Here is a 19,350-nt window from a genome sequence, read left to right on the forward strand (position 1 = left end):
TCGTGGGCTCCGGCCCGGAAGGAGAGACCTATTGCGGAATTTTTACTTGGGCTTCAAATGGGCTTGGGCCGATCGCCAATGTTTAGTTAGCTCAATCGTATAGTAGCAAGACGTGCGGTGGTTTACTATCGAACGCTGTCGGCGTACTGTTAGCTTTTTAATGGGCTTCTATTGGGTTTTGCAGGCCCAGGCCCACAGTAGAGCAAGGAGAGACCTATATAAACACTTCCCTCCTCCTCCAAACTTCTTTCCCGCCATTTTTTCTTTCTTTAGAAAAGAAAATCAACAGAGTTGGGTGTTTGGATTTTTCCATTTTTTTCTGGAGAATTTTTTTCAAACTAAGATCGATTTCGATGGGACGAGATAATTTTGCAGAGAGAGCTCTGAGTTTTCTGCGGGGCAGGCTTTGTGACCCTTCTTTTATCTTCAGTTCATTCTCCAACTCTACTGATTCCAATTACAGGTCAATTTCTCCTTCTCCGTTTGTTTCCCAAGAAAAATTACTATTCTTTCCAAAATGGATAAGTGTACTAAAAGTTAATAATCGAGTATGCATGAGTCTCCCTAAACTCTCTGGTGTTTCATTTTTGAAATCATGCTTTTGTATTTTTTTCTTATCCGAGTTTTCTTAGCAACTAAACGATTCTCCCTTGTTTTTAATTAATCCTATTCGCTAAATGGGTTTGTTAGTTTCTTAATTTTTCAGTAAATTGAAATTCATAGTGTCAAGTTCGGTCACTGAGGCTTGTAACAACTCCATTCTGCTTCTTGGTCCCCGTGGCTCCGGAAAAGTTGCAGTAAGCTAATCTTGGGCTAAAATTTTATTAGGCTTTTGAAATTTCATTGTTATTATTGTTATTCATGAAGTTATTTTCACATGTGTTTTAGGTGCTGGAGCTTGTTATCAAGGATTTGTTGCTAGAATTCCCTGATATGATTACAGTGGTATGCTTGTACGACTTGTTTTTTCTTTTAAATCTTTTGCTCTTACCCAACTCTCCTCTCTTGGGTAGTGGGGCAATGAAATTTTTAAGAAATACAATACACTAAGTCAAATGTGTCCGATTGTTCAATCTTCTATATTGAAAATGGAACACGAAAATATAATCTAATTTGCTATTGACATGTGTTTCAGATCAAGCTAAGTGGACTCTTGCACAGTGATGATAATTGCGCATTCAAGGTTTTAACCTAGTTTCTTTCTCCTTAACTTGATAATAATTCATGTTGAATTTTCAAAAGATTTATTTAAAGAAGTTATTTCACTTTGTTCACATTTATACTTAAAAGACTCGAGGTGGCGTCAAGGAAAATTTTCTGATAGTATTGTGTTTTGTTGTTGCTTTATCTGCCTTTCGATCATACAGGAAATAGCTAGACAGTTATGCGTGGAGAATCAGCTAATGTTCTCAAAAATGGTAACATGCGTATTTTGTTTGGGTTCTCTATGAGGCTTTTTTCAGTAAACAATGAGTGAAATCTTGATTTTGATATTAATTTTGTAGGCTTCGTTTGATGATAATTCCCAGTTCATGTTAGCCATGCTTCGGTGAGCAAAAATTTTAGCTTTTGGTGGTGTTTTGTCAAATATTAATTGAATTTTGATAACTGTATGGTTTTTTGTTGTTAGAGAGTGTGGATTAGCTCATAAAACAATTATTTTCATATTGGATGAATTCGACCTGTTTGCTCAGGTAAGGCTCATCATCATTTCTCATTTCTGAAGCCTTGTGTTATACATTTTTGTTTTGCATTTTCAGATGAGACATTACTTTCTATTTTGAGCCTTTGCAGGGAAAACAGAGATTACTTTACAGTTTGCTGGATGCAATGCAGTCAGTATCATCACAAGCTGTTGTTATTGGTATCAGTTGCCGACTGGTATGTTGCTTTTTTTCCCAGTATTATCATGTACAAATTATTATAGATGATGATTTTTGAAGTTGTCAAAGTGATTTGTCCTATTTTTTCGAATAGTGGTCTTTGGTCTCTTTGCAAGCTACTTTTGCAATCTTTTTGTAAATAAATAAAGATCAACCACTCATATTTTGGTTGAATATGAGAAAATGTATATACATTAGATTTCAGAATAAGGTTTCATTAAGTTTCTGTTACTAAAGAATTTGAAAACCATGCAGGATGCTGATCAGCTTTTGGAAAAGAGAGTAAGATCTCGCTTTTCGCATAGAAAGCTATTATTCCTTCCTTCTAGTAAGGAGGAATGGCATAGGTAATGTTTTATTGTCTGGCTCTTGGATACTATGGCAGATTTTTCTTATAAAATTGCTCTGATATAAAGTGCTTCTGGTTTAATTTTGTTCAATTTGTTTGCTACAGATTATTGGAGCATATTTTATTATTGCCAACAGAGTCAACCCTCCCTCAGAACTATATTGCTGAATTCAACGAAAAATTACAAGTATCCTTATCTCAATCATATCTGTAGATGAAAATCTATTGAAAGTAGTAAATTGAAGAGTTTATCACTTTTAATTAAATTTGTAAGCACCATAATATGTTTGAGTTAGTCATTAGGTAGCTTTTAGGACTTTCAAAATTAAAAACAGAAAGATTTTATAATTTCACCTGTTTTATCTTGCAATCTTAAATTATGACTTTTGATGTTTTAGAGCCTGGAGTTAATTCTACGTTTTGAAATAATGACTTTACGAGTCTCATTAGTACTGGCATTTTAATTAATTACTGATATTGTTTTTATATAGGATTGTTTAATTGATTGCCTAGTATAAATGAAAAAAAAAAATTCTTTCCTTAAAAAATAAAAATGAATATCTGTTCATATCTTGAGATCCTTGACATGTTATAGAATATTTTAACAGATGATCGATTTAATGAGATTATTAATACATGCATGAATACAGATTCCACTGTCAACCACTTGTTAAAATTTCTGTAAGTTCCTCTCTTTCATTTGGAAGCTTAAATGTTTCATTGTGTATCTACCTTATATATTTTGTTCATACTAAACTTACCCTTCATAGATCATGATTCTAGTTTTCGTGCTGTTTCCAATATGGATTTGGCAACTGGTTTTCTATCTCTGGAGAATTTCAAAACCGCATTTTCGACTATCCAAAGGCAGCCTAAGCTAGAATGCATAAAAGGTAGAGATGCTAAACTTCTCATGCATTACTTATAACGTGCCTGTATGGATGTGATTTTTCTTTATCTTCATGTTCTTGGTTAGTATAAGTGGTATCATAACAAGTTATAGACACTTGATGCAATATGCATTTGAAAAAAAAAATCGAAAAATAGAATTCTCTCTCTCCCTCTCCCTCACCCTCCCCCTCTCTCTCTCTTTGAAAACAGAAATTGTACTCTTTTTTTTAATCTTCCTATTGAATTTCTCTCTATCTCTCCCTTAAAACAGATCTCTCCCATAATATTTTTTTTTAAAAAATAAATAAATCTTCCTAGTGAACTTTATTTCATTGATTATTAAACTAATCTGTGTTTTCCTTTTTATTTTTTTAATAGACCCCTTGAATTTTTTTTTACTACATAGATTTCTTTTTTCCTTCAATTTTGTGAACACAACTTTTAAGCTAAATATGAACCGATATGTTCAAGGATCAGTAAAGGTTTTAAACAAATTTTTGGAGACAATATGAAGCTTATGAAAGTATATATTTTAGTGAAAGACAGGTATGGTTGGTTACCTTTTCACTATTTAATGCTTCATTCACAGAAGGTTTGAAATTTTTTTGGAGATGATACACTTATGAAAGTAAATATTTAAGTGAAAGAAAGGAAAGGTTATACCCGTTCACATTTCACAATCTTTCTCTATCTTCAGATGTTCAGAAAAGTGATCTATCTTTGCTTTGGTTTTATTCTTCCACCTCATCATACTCCCTTACTAACCCTGAACCCCACCCCGAACCCCGTTGACAAGAATTATGAGACTCCATCTAAAAACCAATTAGTAATTAGTGGAGTTGCACATATTCTTATTAATGGTTCAATATTCTTACACTTATTCCATGTGGGATACAATAGTCTAATACCCGTACTTTACTGTAATCAAAATTAATGTAATTGATTGCATTTTCGACTTGTGGAAACAGATTGTTCTATATTGGAACTCTATATTCTGGTATGCATGAGGAGGATGGAAATTAAAGAACAAAATTCATACAACTTCAATTCCATAATGAAAGGTAAACTTGATTCTTACGAGTTTTGGACCTGTAACTACTACTGATTTTACAACTGCTAATACGTACGGTGTGTGGCAGAGTACAAAAACGTGCACGATTCATGTCAGACATCAGATTATTATGCTCAAAACGTTTGCTTAAGGGTATGTATAGCTATTTGCAGAACTGTGAATTTAAGCAAGTCTGTCAATGATATTCCTTCATAGACAGAATTAAGTTATATTATGACATTGTTTTTTGTGTTTTCTACAGGCATTCGAACACCTTTTACGACGTGAACTCATCAGTTTTGCAGACAACAGAGGAAACAATCAGTCCATTGAATTTCGTCCAGTAAAGCTTTTAGTCTCATCCCATGTACTACAACAGGCACTGCTGTCAAATCGTTCCAGTCCCGTAAGTTTCTCTCTCTCTATCCTTATCTGAATATATTCATATGTGGCTTCAAATATAATCATCTTTATTCAGAGTTGATTATTAAGTTTGGCAACTCAAGATTGTTATGCTCAAAACGTTTGCTTATAACACTGTAATTTGATACTTGTATCAAAGACTAATTGCTACTTTAAATGGGGTCTAACTACAATTTGTGATGATTTTTAACAAGCATGTAAATGGGGCGAGGCGGCCCCGCAAACACTTTGCCCCTCCCCGATTAGTTTCTCCCTATTTGACTCATTTAACTTTTCTTTTAAAAGAAACATTAAATTATAATTTTAGAATTTTCCCTAAGCCTAATTTTTTTTTTTACACTTTTTATCAACTACACTCTCAAATATTATATTTTGTTTTTTTCATTTTAAAATTTAAAAATAAATACAAGAATAAATATGAATTATATAAAACATATTTTTTAATATATACAATTCATTCTAGCCTATTTAGAATTAAAGATATTCTAAATCACATGTAAAATGTCAATTTTATATATGTATATAAGTTGCATTAAAGAATTGAGTTAGAGTATAGAAAAGAAGAAATTGAATTCATAGCGGGGTGGGATTGGGCGGGGCGAATTCCGCCCCGATTTTACCGGGGCATTGCTCCGTTGGGTTGGGGTTCCGCCCCGCCCCATTTTGCCATGCCTAATTTTTAATGTGATGTGGTTATCAATTTGTTTTGTGTTGACAGGCTATTCTTCTCAAATTGCTGGCTGGTGAGCTGTTCTCACGCAGGTGATGAAATATGAACTCTGCTGTCTTTCACAGTAATCTCATCTCCCTTTTCGTTCATATTGAAGAAAAAAATGGTGAAAGAACCACATTCCTTGAGGCTATTTTTTAGACTAACTGAATGACTGTTTCATCATCGATGTTTATCTTCCTTAATTAGATTGTGGAACTACCAGGACAATCAGTTGAAAACCACTTCAAAAATGTCCAAATTATAATAAATACATAAGAAAAACGACACGTATGATACTAATTAAAACGCATCTTGTGATTCTTTGTAATTTTTTCAAGTCATTTTCTTTCAAATATACATATTGGTTTATCTAGAATCAAGTTTGAGATTCCTAGACATTACAATATCTCTCATTCTGTTTTGTGCATAGTGTTAAAATGGTCACCACCGTGTGTCAAACAAATGAATATTCATTCCCAATTCAAATGGTGAAGTTATGGCAAGAGTGTCAAAGAAAGTTATTTCTAATCTTTCACCAAAATTTTAGACCAAAGGGTTGATTCTCTCTTTTATGGGGCAAAACATGCTCTTACTACCTCACCTTTTTTAGGTGTTCATATTTTGTTCCATATTGCTACACATCTTTAATTTATTGTGCTAGCTTTCAAGAGTAATGGTAGAATATTTCAACCACAATTGTAATAAAATGACTCATTATCTCGCAGTTTTTTGTTTTGAGGTTGAATGATGAATGAAAACAAATTTTACTTTATACTACAATAATTCATAATTCTTTCACTCAATATAAACGATATATTTTAATAAAAGAAAAGTAAATAACGATAAATACTTATTTGTTACTTTATATTTTATCAAAATATATATTTTGTATCTTATGTTTTTAATAATGTTTATTTAGTATTCTATAATTTAAAATTATACTTATTTAGTATTTTACACTCAAATTTAATTAATAAAATTTTATTAAAATTACTAAATTGCCTTTAATTATATAAGTTTTAAATTCAAGTTTGATTATTTAAAAAGTTTGTTCATTTTAATAAAATTTATTTATTGAATTTTAGTTTAGCTTACTATAAATATGTACGACTTTAAATTAAAATATGTACTAAATGTGTAATTCGATAAATCAATTTATACCAAATAATTTTACTAATTTTATGTACCACCATGGCCCTTAACTAATTTTACTTCTTAATATAGGCATTTTAAAATTAAGTTAGCTTTCATTAACGACACTAAGAAGAGATTAAACGACAATCTTGTAGAACTTAGAGGAACACAAATTTGAAGTTGCTTTCTGTGAAAGAGCTCTCCTCCTCTTCTCTCCCTCTCTTTCTACAGTAGTACACAAGTCAGGCTACGGCCGCCCATAACCATGTCCATATTCCAGAGTAATGAGCCCAGCTCCACCTTTCTTCTCCAATGATCCTCTGCGTTTGAGTGGACTCTCTGCTCAATGATCCTCTGCGTTAGAGTTTCAAAAGCTCTAGCTTTCACTACCACTACCACTGCCGCCGCCACCTCCAACTACAACTCCTTCTCTCTCAAGGTACGCCTTCTCTTTCCCCTCCTCTCTTCTTTCTCTCATTATAACCATTCATCCACCACCACCCTCATCCTACCCTCAGTCTCAGAAACCCATTACAGAGACCTCTTATTCAGCACCATTGAGAAAAAGCCCTGGGCTTTTTGCTCCATTAACTGGGTCTCCCATAAGTTTCGACCCGTTATTCTCGACTCTGAGTTGTTCGTACGGGTCGTCCGTTCTGCTGGGCAAAGACCCAGAATCGCTTTGCGTTTCTTTCGATGGGCCGAGGGCCAACCGGACTTTCACCGCTCTGAGTTTGCTTTCTGTGCTGTTCTTGAGATACTTGCCGAGAACGATATGATGAGCTCGGCTTATTCGGTTATGGAGAGAGCGGTTAGCGTGAATATGGTTGGGATTGTGGATGTTTTGATGGATGGGTTTGTGTGTGCTGAGGTTTCTGTGAAGCTTCTTGATTTGTTGTTGTGGTTATATACCAAGAAATCAATGATTGAACAGTGTTTGTTGGTTTCTGAGAAAATGATTCGAATTGGGTTAGTACCTGATGTTAAGAATTGTAATAGGATTTTAAGGATACTTAGAGATAGGAATATGATAGATAAAACTAAAGAGGTTTATAGAACAATGGGTCAGTCAGGGATTAAGCTCACAGTTGTTTCTTATAATACTATGTTGGATTCCTTCTGTAAGGAAGGTAAAGTGCAACAAGCGCTTGAGCTCTTACTAGAGATGCAAATGAGAGGCTGTGTTCCTAATGATGTAACTTACAATGTGTTGATTAATGGGCTGTCGACCAAAGGGGAGGTAGAGCAGGCCAAGGGACTGATTGGAAAGATGTTAAGATCAGGATTAAGAGTTTCTGCTCACACTTATAATCCTTTAATCCGCGGTTGTTGCATCAAAGGATTGCTAAACGAGGCATTAGGCATTGTGGAAGAGATGATCAAAAGTGGTGTTCTGCCTACAGTTGCAACGTACAATACAATCATTTATGGCCTTTGCAAATGGGCAAGAATGGATGATGCCAGACAGTGTCATTCTGATATGTTGAGGAGTAATTTGATGCCAGATATAGTAACATACAATACTCTTATAGATGGGTATTTTAAGTTGGGAAGAATGAGGGAGGCTCTCCTTGTATTTGATGAGTTGAGATGTAAGAACCTTGTTCCTACCATTGTTACTTATAATACTCTTATAGATGGTTTTTGTAGACTGGGGCACTTGGAGGCTGCTCAACTACTCAAGAAAGAAATGATCAATCAAGGAATTCACCCTGACGTCTTTACGTACACCATCCTGGTGAATGGGTGTCGCAAGGCCGGATATTTATGGCTGGCGAAGGAAATCTTTGATGAGATGTTGCGCGAACGCATAGTACCAGATGGCTATGCTTACAATACACTAATAGCAGGTGAGTTGTTGCTTGGGGATACATTGACAGCATTTGGTATCCGAGAAGAAATGCTTGTAGGGGGTGTGTGTCCTGATTTGGTCACTTACAATATATTTGTGAGCGGTCTTTGTAAACTGCGGAATTTGAAAGAAGCTTGTGAGTCATTGCAGAGTATGTTAGGTGATGGCATTGTCCCGGATCACATGACATATACTAGCATCATTCATGCTCTCTTGGTAAGTGGACATAGGAGGATGGCCATACAGATATTCTATGATATGCTAAAGAAAGGAGTGTCACCTTCGGTTGTAACCTACACGGTATTGGTCCACACACTTGCAGCTGAGGGAAGTCTAGGACTTGCATTTATGTATTTCTCAGAGATGCAAAAGAAGGGTATCTTGCCAAATGTGATCACTTACAATGCTCTGATAAATGGTCTCTGCAAAGGAAGAAGAATGTGTGAGGCTTACAGATTACTTGTTGAGATGGAAGACAAACAAATACTTCCAAATAAGTATACTTTCACTATGTTGATAAATGAAAACTGTGGCATGAGCAATTGGCAGGAGGCCATGAGATTATACAAGCTGATGCTTGATAGAGAAATTCAACCTGATTCTGCAACACACAATGCCCTTTTCAAGCAACTAAACAAAGACTATATGCAGCATGCTGTCGAATACCTTGAGAATCAAGTTCTTTGTAGGGAAGAAACTGTTGATTCAAAGAGTTGATATATGATGTGTAGGGTGCTAAGATGAATCACAAGAAGGATGTGTAGTGGTATTTATCAACTCCAACTGATAGCCACTCCGTCGATAACTGTGTTAATTCTTTGGATGATACTGTAAGATTTGTTCTGATTCTTTGCTTATTTTCTCACATGTTTCTTTGTCTAGATTATGATGCCTTGCTTGGTGTCTTTTTTCCCAGATGGGTTCTTAAGAGGGAGGCTTCAGGCTGCTAATGGATGAGTTCTGCAACCTGAAATGGCTGACTAATATTTTTCTTCATTTTCTGGCTCTGGCTAACTGTAGTTCGGTATACTTGAAAGCTGAAGTGGTTTCCCTGACAGAAACCAGGGCTGTATGAAGCTGTTTTGAGTAAAAATCTTGGTTGTATTTATTCATTCTTTCAACATTTTTTGGGAGAAGATTATTAGTTGTGTGAGTCCAATTGTATTAATCTTTGTACATAAAGAGAACTAGGAATAGAATTTAGATAATGGGGGATAGTGAAAATCAGAGTCTAAGAGAGACATCATCAGTGAAACTTGTCTTAGAACAATACCAGAAAACGATTCAAATTCAATCAAATCGGAAAAGGCTGATATGTTAATTCGTTCATCAAAACAATAATCACATTTTAATATTTTAATTTGCATTTGATGTTGATATTCATGACTAATAATAATAATATAGCATCGTTCTTCGTCTTCTTTCTTTGAATGTCTTTGTTTTTTAGTATTAATAATAATATAGCATTGTTCTTCTTTAATTTGCATGCCTTTTTTCCGTTTTAATCTTCGGTTGATTGAACTGCAATGAAACGAATCTTTCTACGATTAGAAAAAACAATAATAAAGCTGAGTAATTTTTCATATTAATTAATCAACATGATCATCAAAAGAAAGTTTGTGCATTATTAAAAATAAAATAAAATACATATTAGAAAAAAAAAAACTACACGTTGTAGTTTCTCACATGTTTTTTCTTTATTGGATGGATATATACGGGGCATGCTTGCATAATGGTAAAGTGTACGATTGAAATAAAAATTTGAACAAATTAACGATAAAGTTTCTGGCTCAGTAAGGGATTATGTCCGTACGAACTTTTCACAACATGCCAGCTCAATCGAACGACGGCATGCATGTGTGAGTCCTCACTCATGTGCACAAAACTGGTTACTTCTCGGATGTATGAAACTTGCATTTTATATCCACTTCAAATCCACGTGTGATTTTTTCAATTTTTAACAATTCATTTATAACTTCTTAAAAAAAAAAAAGTTCCAACAGTGTAGAATTTGTCTCAAAATCGATGGTACTGAAAGACTTCTTGTGATTTGTACATATTTGAGCCTTATTTTTCCACCACCAATTGCTTTCATTCATGAGTACTACTAAGTCAATGGTCTTTAATGGCTCCTATATAGATTATATCAAATCAAAGAAGATATATATAGAACATGGAGGTGCCAAAGTCTTCACAAGACTCTTTTTTCTAAAATGAGGTCTCAAAGCATTTTCTCATTTCTCTTAGCCCTGCTTTACTTTTCTAACTCAGCACACACAATCAGATTCTACATCACAAACAACTGCCCCCACACCGTCTGGGCAGCCGCCACTCCCGGCGGCGGCAAGGAGCTGATCTCGGGCGAATCATGGATCCTTGACGCGAATCAGAGCACGAGTTTGGGTCGCATATGGGCTCGGACGGGTTGTAGATTCGATGAGGACGGACGAGGCAAATGCGACACCGGCGACTGCGGGGGCGTTCTCGATTGCCAAATAGGGGGACAGCCGCCGAAGACGATGGCCGAGTACGCACTGACACAGACCAACAACTTAGATTTCTTCGACATCTCGCTGGTAGATGGGTTCAATGTCCCCATGGAGTTTAGTCCCACGTCGCTCAATGTCCATGTGGACTACAGTCCCACGGCGCTGTGCACGAAAGGGATCAAGTGCGTGGTGAACATAACCAAAGACTGCCCAGCTGAGTTGAGGGCCCCTGGAGGCTGCCACAATCCCTGCACTGTGTTTAAAACTGCCGAGTATTGTTGTACTTCCGGTAGATGTGGACCAACTGATTATTCGAGGTTTTTCAAGGAACGATGTCCTGATGCTTATAGTTACTCTCTTGATGATCAGACCAGCACCTTTACATGCCCTGCATGGATTAACTATAACGTTGTCTTCTGCCCATCAGGTGAGTGAGACCACCATTTTCTTTTGTTAATTTTCACACAATATGGTATTGTACTTATCATTTGCCTCAACCCACACAGAAACCTTAACCAGATTCAACATCACAAACAATTGCTCCTTCGATGTCTGGGCAGCCGCCATGCCCGGTGGCGGCCAGCATCTAAGCCCGGGGCAAACATGGGACCTTGATGTAATATCGGGCACGGAAGGCCGCATCTGGGCCAGGACAGGTTGTGTCTTTAACTCGACGGGGCAGGGCAGGTGCGCCAGTGGAGACTGCGACGGTGTCCTCGAATGCCAGAGCAAAGGTCGGGCCCCTCACACCCTGGCCGAATTCTCGCTAAACAAGGTCAAGGGTAATGATTTCTTGGACATCTCACTCATCGAGGGCTTCAACATCCCCATGGAGATTAGTCCCTCGTCAACTAAGCAGTGCGACCGCCGTGTGAAGTGCGCGGCAGACATCAATGGGCCGTGTCCGATGGAGTTGAGAGACCCCGAAGGGTGTAACAATCCTTGTACTGTGTTTGGTAATGACCAGTTTTGTTGTAGATCTGGGCGGTGTGAGCCAACAAGTTATTCTAAGTATTTTAAGGACCATTGCCCTGATGTTTATACTTATCCTCTAGACGATGATTCAACAAGCTCATACAGTTGCCCAAATGGGACTAACTACAAGGTTGTCTTTTGCCCTTAGAAGTTTTTCTTCCCATTCATACATAAATATGTTTGATATAAAAAAAAAAAAAATAGAGATATCGTATTCATTAATCCATTCATACATAAATATTGATTATCGTATTCATTAATCCAAAACATATTCATTTTATATTTGTAGTTATATTTAATCAATGCAAATATTGAATAGCGAGTTTTGCTATTTGGCATTTATAGTACCAAGACTATATGAGGCGAGTTTTATTATTTGTATCTAACCTACTTACAATAACACTTTATATAATACTTATTAAATTCAAATAAATAAAGATTATTTAATTACGATAAGAGTACGATACATTCGTGGTGTTGGCCCCCAATTCTCGTATGTAGTAGATAGAAGAAAGAAATCAAAAAGTATATGCTAGGCTACGTAGACTAAGTTCCCATCAATATAAGTAGCTCGTATTCACTCTGTATGTTTTTGAAAAGTCCAAAATAGAATTTAATGATAGTTCTCCTTTCGTTTTTTTTTACATTATATTCCTATGGATGATTTAAAAATATACAACATCAATAATATACACGTGTTCCCTTATAAAAAAATAATATACATGTGTATATGTGTCTATATTATATTGTATAAATATATAGGAGTATTTTTGTATAGGGATTTTACTTTAAATTCTACCGGTGGAGCTTCCAGTGTTTTAGACTTTTATATAGTTTTCGGCGTGATTTTTTTTATGGCCGTGTATATTATAGCTATTTAGAGCATCGACGCAATTTTTAGAAAATTCTGAATAATTTATAGTACCGAAAACTAGGTTCAAACATGTTGTTGCACGTGTGACTAATTTTTTTTATGCGCGTAGTGATGGACCCAAAACGGGTATGTTTAAAAATTTATATATCGCAAGCGCACGAATCGTCCATATAGAATAGTGATCGTAAGCAAGGATGTCGAACCCAAAGAAGTTGTCTAAAATCGAAAATGAAACTATTTTAAATCGAAAGTAATAAATTCTAACCTAGTTCCAAAGATTGATAAGTTTTAATGTTATGAACATAAAATAAAAGATTGAAAAATAAAGCTATTTAAGATAATGAAAATAAACCAATAATGAGTTGAAAATGAGTTGAAAATAAGTGTTAAAAGAAAAGATTATTAAGATACTAGAATCCACAAAATGTAAGTTTAATAATATTTATTAGTATATTGATTCCCAAGTGTTAGTGATAGTTAAAATAATTTAAACTATCCTTTTTCAAAAAGATTTATAATTTTAAACACAAATTTCTTATAAAAATATAAGATTTTTCTTCACTTTTCAAAATTATAATTTCAAAGCATTTAGTGTAAATCAATCTAATGAAATAACAAATAAATCAATGAACATTATTTATAAGGCAAAACATAATATTTTTGTTCTAAGCATGGATGTGTACAATTTAATGACACATCTTACACAAAGAATATTATGTTTATGCACTATTGAAGAACAAAGTGTAAATATGTTCTAACAATCTAAAATACAAGATATTTAAGATGAAAGAAATATATGTAGAAGAAAAATCCATAAACTTTGTTGTATTACAAGGGAAATCAACATACAACATAAATATTACCTAGTTACAAGTTGCTTCATCATGATCTTAATAATCTTATGAAAAAGATTAGAAGCACATAACTAGAATAGAAATTACAAAATAAATGATATACATACTTGCAAAATGCTCTTGAAAAACCCAAATGGAAGAGAGAATGGTAGAGAGAAAATGAGAGAAAAAGATGGTAACCAAAACATTAAGCACCCCCTAAATGGTCTTGAAATACCATATTTATAGCCAAAATGAGATTGTTAAAATAATCAATTTAAATTAATTAAATTGATTAAATTAATTAAGTAAAATAAATATAGTATGTAGAGGTAAAATATAGGGTGTAATGATGATGTTGTGGTGAAAATGTGTAGACAAAATAGTAAAAAGTTGGCAATTTTGTCATAAGGGACATTGTGGGCTCAAGATAAATGCAGGTGGCTAGACAGGCGGCTGGTCTGTGACTGGGCCGAATGGGCCTGGCAGATGGCCTTTGGGGTGATGCGTTGATGAAGCTGCAGCTGGGCGTGAAGGGAGGCTTGGGCTGAATTGATGAGGTTGACTTGGAATGAAGGCTGGAACATGTGAAGGCTGAAGGAGTTGGAAAGGTCACGTGGGAAGCTGGGGCATTTATGCTTGGCATGGGAGTGTGTTGGCTGAAGTGATGATGGCTGAATGGTGAAGAGCTTGAGGGAGAGAAGCTGATGGAGGTGGCAGTGGGCCTGGCGGGCCTGGACTGGGCCTTGGGCAGGCGGCCCAAGGGGGCTGAAATGCCATAATTCAGCAATTCTTTGACTTTTGCCACTTTTATCTCTTTTCTTTACTCTTCTTTTTCAAGCATAAAAATTGCAAAGTACAACCTACAAAATAAGTAAATATTAAATTAGAATCAAATATTTTCAATTATAAAATAACTCATATTAATTCCATGAAAATACTAATTGAAATTTAATTTACTTTGGCAATTAAGTTCAATAAAATCAATTTTTTAACTTATAATCTAACAAAACAAATTTTAAATAATTTAAACTACAACATATTATAATAAAATATATATAAAAACATATAAAAATCTAGAAAACTACAATAAGACTAATAAATTAAAAATTACATAAAAACTTTAATAAGTTAATTAAAAACTCAAGAACTAAGCAACAATTAACATATAAAATATGGTAAAATAACTCTATTTTGTAGAGTTATCACGTAGAAAACAACATATTTGAACCTAGTTTTCGGTACTGTAAATTATTTTGAATTTTCTAAAAATTTGCAGGATGCTCTAAACAGCTACAATATACACGGTCATAAAAAAAATCGCACCGAAAATTGTTCACAAGTCGAGAACACTGAAGAGTCCCACCAATAAGGCTTAAAGTGAAGCCCTTATATGAAAATTCTCCAAAATATATATATTATATTAGTTACCCCTGATAAATTATATTGCTAAGGTTCTTATTAAGTACTAATTAATGATTATTTAGTATGGTATGGGGCAATTCTTGCCTAAGAAATGTAATCTTTAATACTTATGTTTAATTTGGTACGAGGTTTATTTTTTTTAAGCCTATGGGAAAATTAATGTAGTGTGAAGCAGTAAACCTCATGCAAGATAATCTAACATAATCATTTCTAATGAGCAAAGTTTCAAATATTTCCATCAATTATAATATAGTGAACCCAAAATCTTTTGTTCTTTTTCTTACTAATTAATATAATATAAAAAAAATCACATCGAAAATTATTTATAAGTTGAAAATACAAAAGAATCCTACTAATGGAATTTTTTTCGAGACCTACCGTAGAATTATCCAATATCATTTTGTCATTTAAGAAACTAACCCCATTTTGTCCTTTTTTCATACCATATGTTTAAAGAAAAATCCTATTTGGTCTGCTTAAATTTTTATACAAGTCAAGTGTACATTTTTAATTGATAGTTCCATACACATTAATAAAGATAGTTCTAAATCAATTTCTTACTTTTTAAAAATTGTGATCCACACCCACTTATTATTATTATTATATATTTTTTAAAAGCAGCGGTATCGGTAGATCATATATTCATAATACATGTGAATTATGCTAGACACTATGAGAATATACTATTTTAGTATTATGTTGTTTGTCAAAGTACCAATTTAATATCTTAAACCCATACCATTTTATATATTATGGTGTTTGATCGAGAGCCAATCAAAACTCGACATATGACAGTTACACTCAAATTTTTTGTCTCCTTCATATCCCATACCAATTATTTAAAGACACATTATTTATTTATTTAATATATATTTAAATTATTTACAACTTTCTCTTTTCTCAACTATAAATAAATGAGGTATCTTAAAATAATTAGTGGGACATAGAGGAGATAGAAAATTGGGAAGAGCAAATTTTTTTTCTCAAAAAATGGTCACGAAATATATTTTCAACATAAAAAAAAAAACTAAGGGTTTTGAGTGCTTAAACCAATAATTTTAATATTTTCGCCATTTCTCTTGTCTCTATACGTAAATTCTTATTGAATGTATTTTGATTCTTGGGCAAATTACCAAGTAAGCATAGTACCAAACACAAAAATATTATGAAGCAGGAAAAAGGTTTCTTGGGCAAATTAAGGTTTCTTTTTTTTCTTTTTTTAATAATATAGCATCGTTCTTCGTCTTCTTTCTTTGAATGTCTTTGTTTTTTAGTCTTAATAATAATATAGCATTGTTCTTCTTTAATTTGCATGCCTTTTTTCCTTTTTAATCTTCGGTAAACGAATCTCTGTATGATTAGAAAAAACAATAAAGCTGAGTAATTTTTCATATTAATTAATCAACACGATCATCAAAAGAAAGTGTGCATTATTAAAAATAAAATAAAATATGATAAATTCTATCTTTCCAATATTCATATTTTATCTTGATTTATGCCTGAACATTAAAAACTAAATCATAAGAATCAACACACAAAATTACAAGCTTCGTCTGTATTGAAAACACATTTCAGTCGACTAGTGTTTGGGTTCTTTGAATCAAGGTAATAACTCTCACTATATCAAATATGTAACTTTACAATAATCAATTCAAAATTAAACCTGGAAACTATACAATCTTTCTCATCATACAGTGTAGTTTTTTACCCTAAATAACCAATTCTCTTGGTTATAAATGCAAGATCCCCTTGCTTCAATGTTGAATTCCCTTCAACAATATTTCAGATCTGAAAACCTTCACATCTATGGCGCCAAGTTTCAGCTGAAATCCCTTCAGCTGTTATAGCTTGACTTCAGAACTTGCACCGAAACCTTTCTTGCAAGAACCTGCAAAATATCAATAGAACAAAGAAGAAAATAGTAATGCAAAAACACAATATCCGACTATGCGATCTGAGTGATTAGTTGTAATTGATTAACCAGTCCAACATATATACTTAGCTAAAATTAGGTATAAATTAGAAACAACCAACAACTGTTCATCACTAACAAACCTGCTGTACATAGCTAACGTGGACACTTACTAAAACAAACAAACTCCAGACACAACATAAAACTATTACAGACACGACTGGACCTAATTTATCATTCTAAAAATATTGGTACTTACAAAATACATATTAGAAAAAAAACTACATGTTGTCGTTTCTCACATGTTTTTCAGTCTAAAGTTGTTTTTTCTTTATTAGATGGATACATATGGAGCATGCTTGCATAATGGTAAAGTGTAGAATTTGTTTGAGAATCGATGGAGAATTGCTAACATGACATATTGTTATTGGTATAATTTAATATCGGGTCCCATTTATTTAACTTAATAAGTATTATAATGTATCGTTAATCAATCATGAATGCCACTTCATGTGGTGTTAGACAACTTAAGTTGCCAAAAAACTAATAAAATCGATGTTACTGAAAGACTTGACTTGTGAATTGTACATATTTGAGCCTTATTTTTCCACCACCGATTGCTTTCACATTCATGAGTACTACTAAGTCAATGGTCTATGATCACTCGTATATAGGTTATATCAAATAAAAGAAGTTATATATAGCTATCAAGGCAGCAAGTGAAATAGTAGACTTGTGAACATGGAGGTCTCAAAGTCTTCAGAAGTCTTTTTTTCTAAAATGAGGTCTCAAAGCATTTTCTCATTTCTCTTAGCCCTGCTTTACTTTTCTAACTCAGCACACACAATCAGATTCTACATCATAAACAACTGCCCCCACACCGTCTGGGCAGCCGCCATTCCCGGCGGCGGCAGGCAGCTGATCTCGGGCGAAACATGGATCCTTGACGTGAATCAGAGCACGAAAGGGGCTCGCATATGGGCTCGGACGGGTTGTAGATTCGATGAGGATGGACGAGGCAAATGTGACACCGGCGACTGCGGGGGCGTTCTCGATTGCCAAAGCTACGGACAGCCGCCGAACACGTTGGCCGAGTACGTGCTGACACAGGACAACAAGTTAGAGTTCTTCGACATCTCGCTGGTAGAAGGGTTCAATGTCCCCATGGAGTTTAGTCCCACGTTGCTCGGTGCCCATGTGGACTACAGTATCGTGGCGATGTGCACAACAGGGATCAAGTGCGTGGCGAACATAACCAAAGAATGCCCAGCTGAGTTGAGGGCCGCCACTGGAGGCTGCCACAACCCCTGCACTGTGTTTAAAACTGCCGAGTATTGTTGTACTTCCGGTAGTTGTGGACCAACTGGTTATTCGAGGTTCTTCAAGGAACGTTGTCCTGATGCTAATAGTTACCCCAAGGATGATGCCACCCTCTCCTTTACCTGCTATGGATGGATTAACTATAACGTTGTCTTCTGCCCATCAGGTGAGTGAGACCACCATTTTCTTTTGTTAGTTTTCACACAATATGGTATTGTACTTATCATTTGCCTCAACCCACACAGAAAACTTAATCGGATTCAACATCACAAATAATTGCTCCTTCGATGTCTGGGCAGCCGCCATGCCCGGTGGCGGCAAGCATCTAAGCCCGGGGAAAACATGGGGCCTTGATGTGATCTCGGGCACAGAAGGCCGCATCTGGGCCAGGACAGGCTGTGTCTTTAACTCGACGGGGCAGGGCAGGTGCGCCAGTGGAGACTGCGACGGTGTCCTCGAATGCCAAAGCAAAGGTCGGGCCCCTCACACCCTGGCCGAATACTCGCTAAACAAGGTCAAGGCTCTTGATTTCAGGGACATCTCAGTCATCGACTTGGACATCTCACTCATCGAGGGCTTCAACATCCCCATGGAAATTAGTCCCAGGTCAACTAATCAGTGCGACCGACGTGTGAAGTGCGCGGCAGACATCAATGGGTTGTGTCCGATGGAGTTGAGAGACCCCGCAGGGTGTAACAATCCTTGTACTGTGTTTGGTAATGACCAGTTTTGTTGTAGATCTGGGGATGGGAGGTGTGAGCCAACAAGTTATTCTAAGTATTTTAAGGATCATTGCCCTGATGTTATTACTTATCCTCGAGATTATAATTCAACAAGCTCATATAGTTGCCCAAATGGGACTAACTACAACGTTGTCTTTTGCCCTTAGAAGTTTTTCTTCCCATTCATACATAAATATGTTTGATATCAAAAAAAAAAATAGAGATATCATGGCAATATTGATTATCCTATTAATTAATATGAAACATATTCATTTTATATTATTTGATATTTTAAGGTACCTAACATTATATGATATGACATTTTATAATACTTATTAAATTTAAATATATAAAATAAAATATTTAATTACATCAATAATAATATTTAATTACATCAATAATAATAATACGGTACTTCCTTAAGCGTTGAACATGAGGAATGCCTTCAGCAATTCTGGTGTGTAGTAAATTGAAGAAAGAAATCAAAAAGTATATGCTAGTCTAC

At 34.8% G+C, this 19,350-nt stretch overlaps 4 protein-coding genes across 4 annotated transcripts; all 4 read left to right on the plus strand.

The window, feature by feature from the left end:
- The first annotated feature begins 262 nt into the window (after window positions 1–262).
- LOC133820898 (origin of replication complex subunit 4) lies at window positions 263–5,621 on the plus strand. The gene is made up of 16 exons (XM_062253465.1): window positions 263–463; window positions 707–797; window positions 889–945; window positions 1,136–1,183; window positions 1,368–1,418; window positions 1,506–1,549; window positions 1,631–1,694; window positions 1,795–1,881; window positions 2,139–2,230; window positions 2,338–2,419; window positions 2,828–2,913; window positions 3,016–3,125; window positions 4,092–4,184; window positions 4,263–4,327; window positions 4,437–4,580; window positions 5,316–5,621. The coding sequence occupies exons 1-16, from the start codon at window positions 354–356 to the stop codon at window positions 5,361–5,363; spliced, it is 1,272 nt and encodes a 423-aa protein (XP_062109449.1). The 5' UTR covers window positions 263–353; the 3' UTR covers window positions 5,364–5,621.
- A 1,039-nt stretch (window positions 5,622–6,660) lies between these two features.
- LOC133821852 (pentatricopeptide repeat-containing protein At1g22960, mitochondrial) lies at window positions 6,661–9,705 on the plus strand. Its single transcript, XM_062254010.1, has 2 exons — window positions 6,661–9,125; window positions 9,212–9,705. The coding sequence occupies exon 1, from the start codon at window positions 6,790–6,792 to the stop codon at window positions 9,010–9,012; it is 2,223 nt and encodes a 740-aa protein (XP_062109994.1). The 5' UTR covers window positions 6,661–6,789; the 3' UTR covers window positions 9,013–9,125; window positions 9,212–9,705.
- A 765-nt stretch (window positions 9,706–10,470) lies between these two features.
- LOC133821853 (uncharacterized) lies at window positions 10,471–12,081 on the plus strand. The gene is made up of 2 exons (XM_062254011.1): window positions 10,471–11,211; window positions 11,291–12,081. Exons 1-2 carry the CDS (start codon window positions 10,509–10,511, stop codon window positions 11,905–11,907), a joined length of 1,320 nt encoding a protein of 439 aa, XP_062109995.1. The 5' UTR covers window positions 10,471–10,508; the 3' UTR covers window positions 11,908–12,081.
- A 5,310-nt stretch (window positions 12,082–17,391) lies between these two features.
- LOC133821854 (uncharacterized) lies at window positions 17,392–19,107 on the plus strand. Its single transcript, XM_062254012.1, has 2 exons — window positions 17,392–18,289; window positions 18,369–19,107. The coding sequence occupies exons 1-2, from the start codon at window positions 17,545–17,547 to the stop codon at window positions 19,010–19,012; spliced, it is 1,389 nt and encodes a 462-aa protein (XP_062109996.1). The 5' UTR covers window positions 17,392–17,544; the 3' UTR covers window positions 19,013–19,107.
- Window positions 19,108–19,350: the final 243 nt, after the last annotated feature.

This window comes from Humulus lupulus, chromosome 3 (genome assembly GCF_963169125.1).
Source record: "Humulus lupulus chromosome 3, drHumLupu1.1, whole genome shotgun sequence".
NCBI lineage: Eukaryota > Viridiplantae > Streptophyta > Magnoliopsida > Rosales > Cannabaceae > Humulus > Humulus lupulus.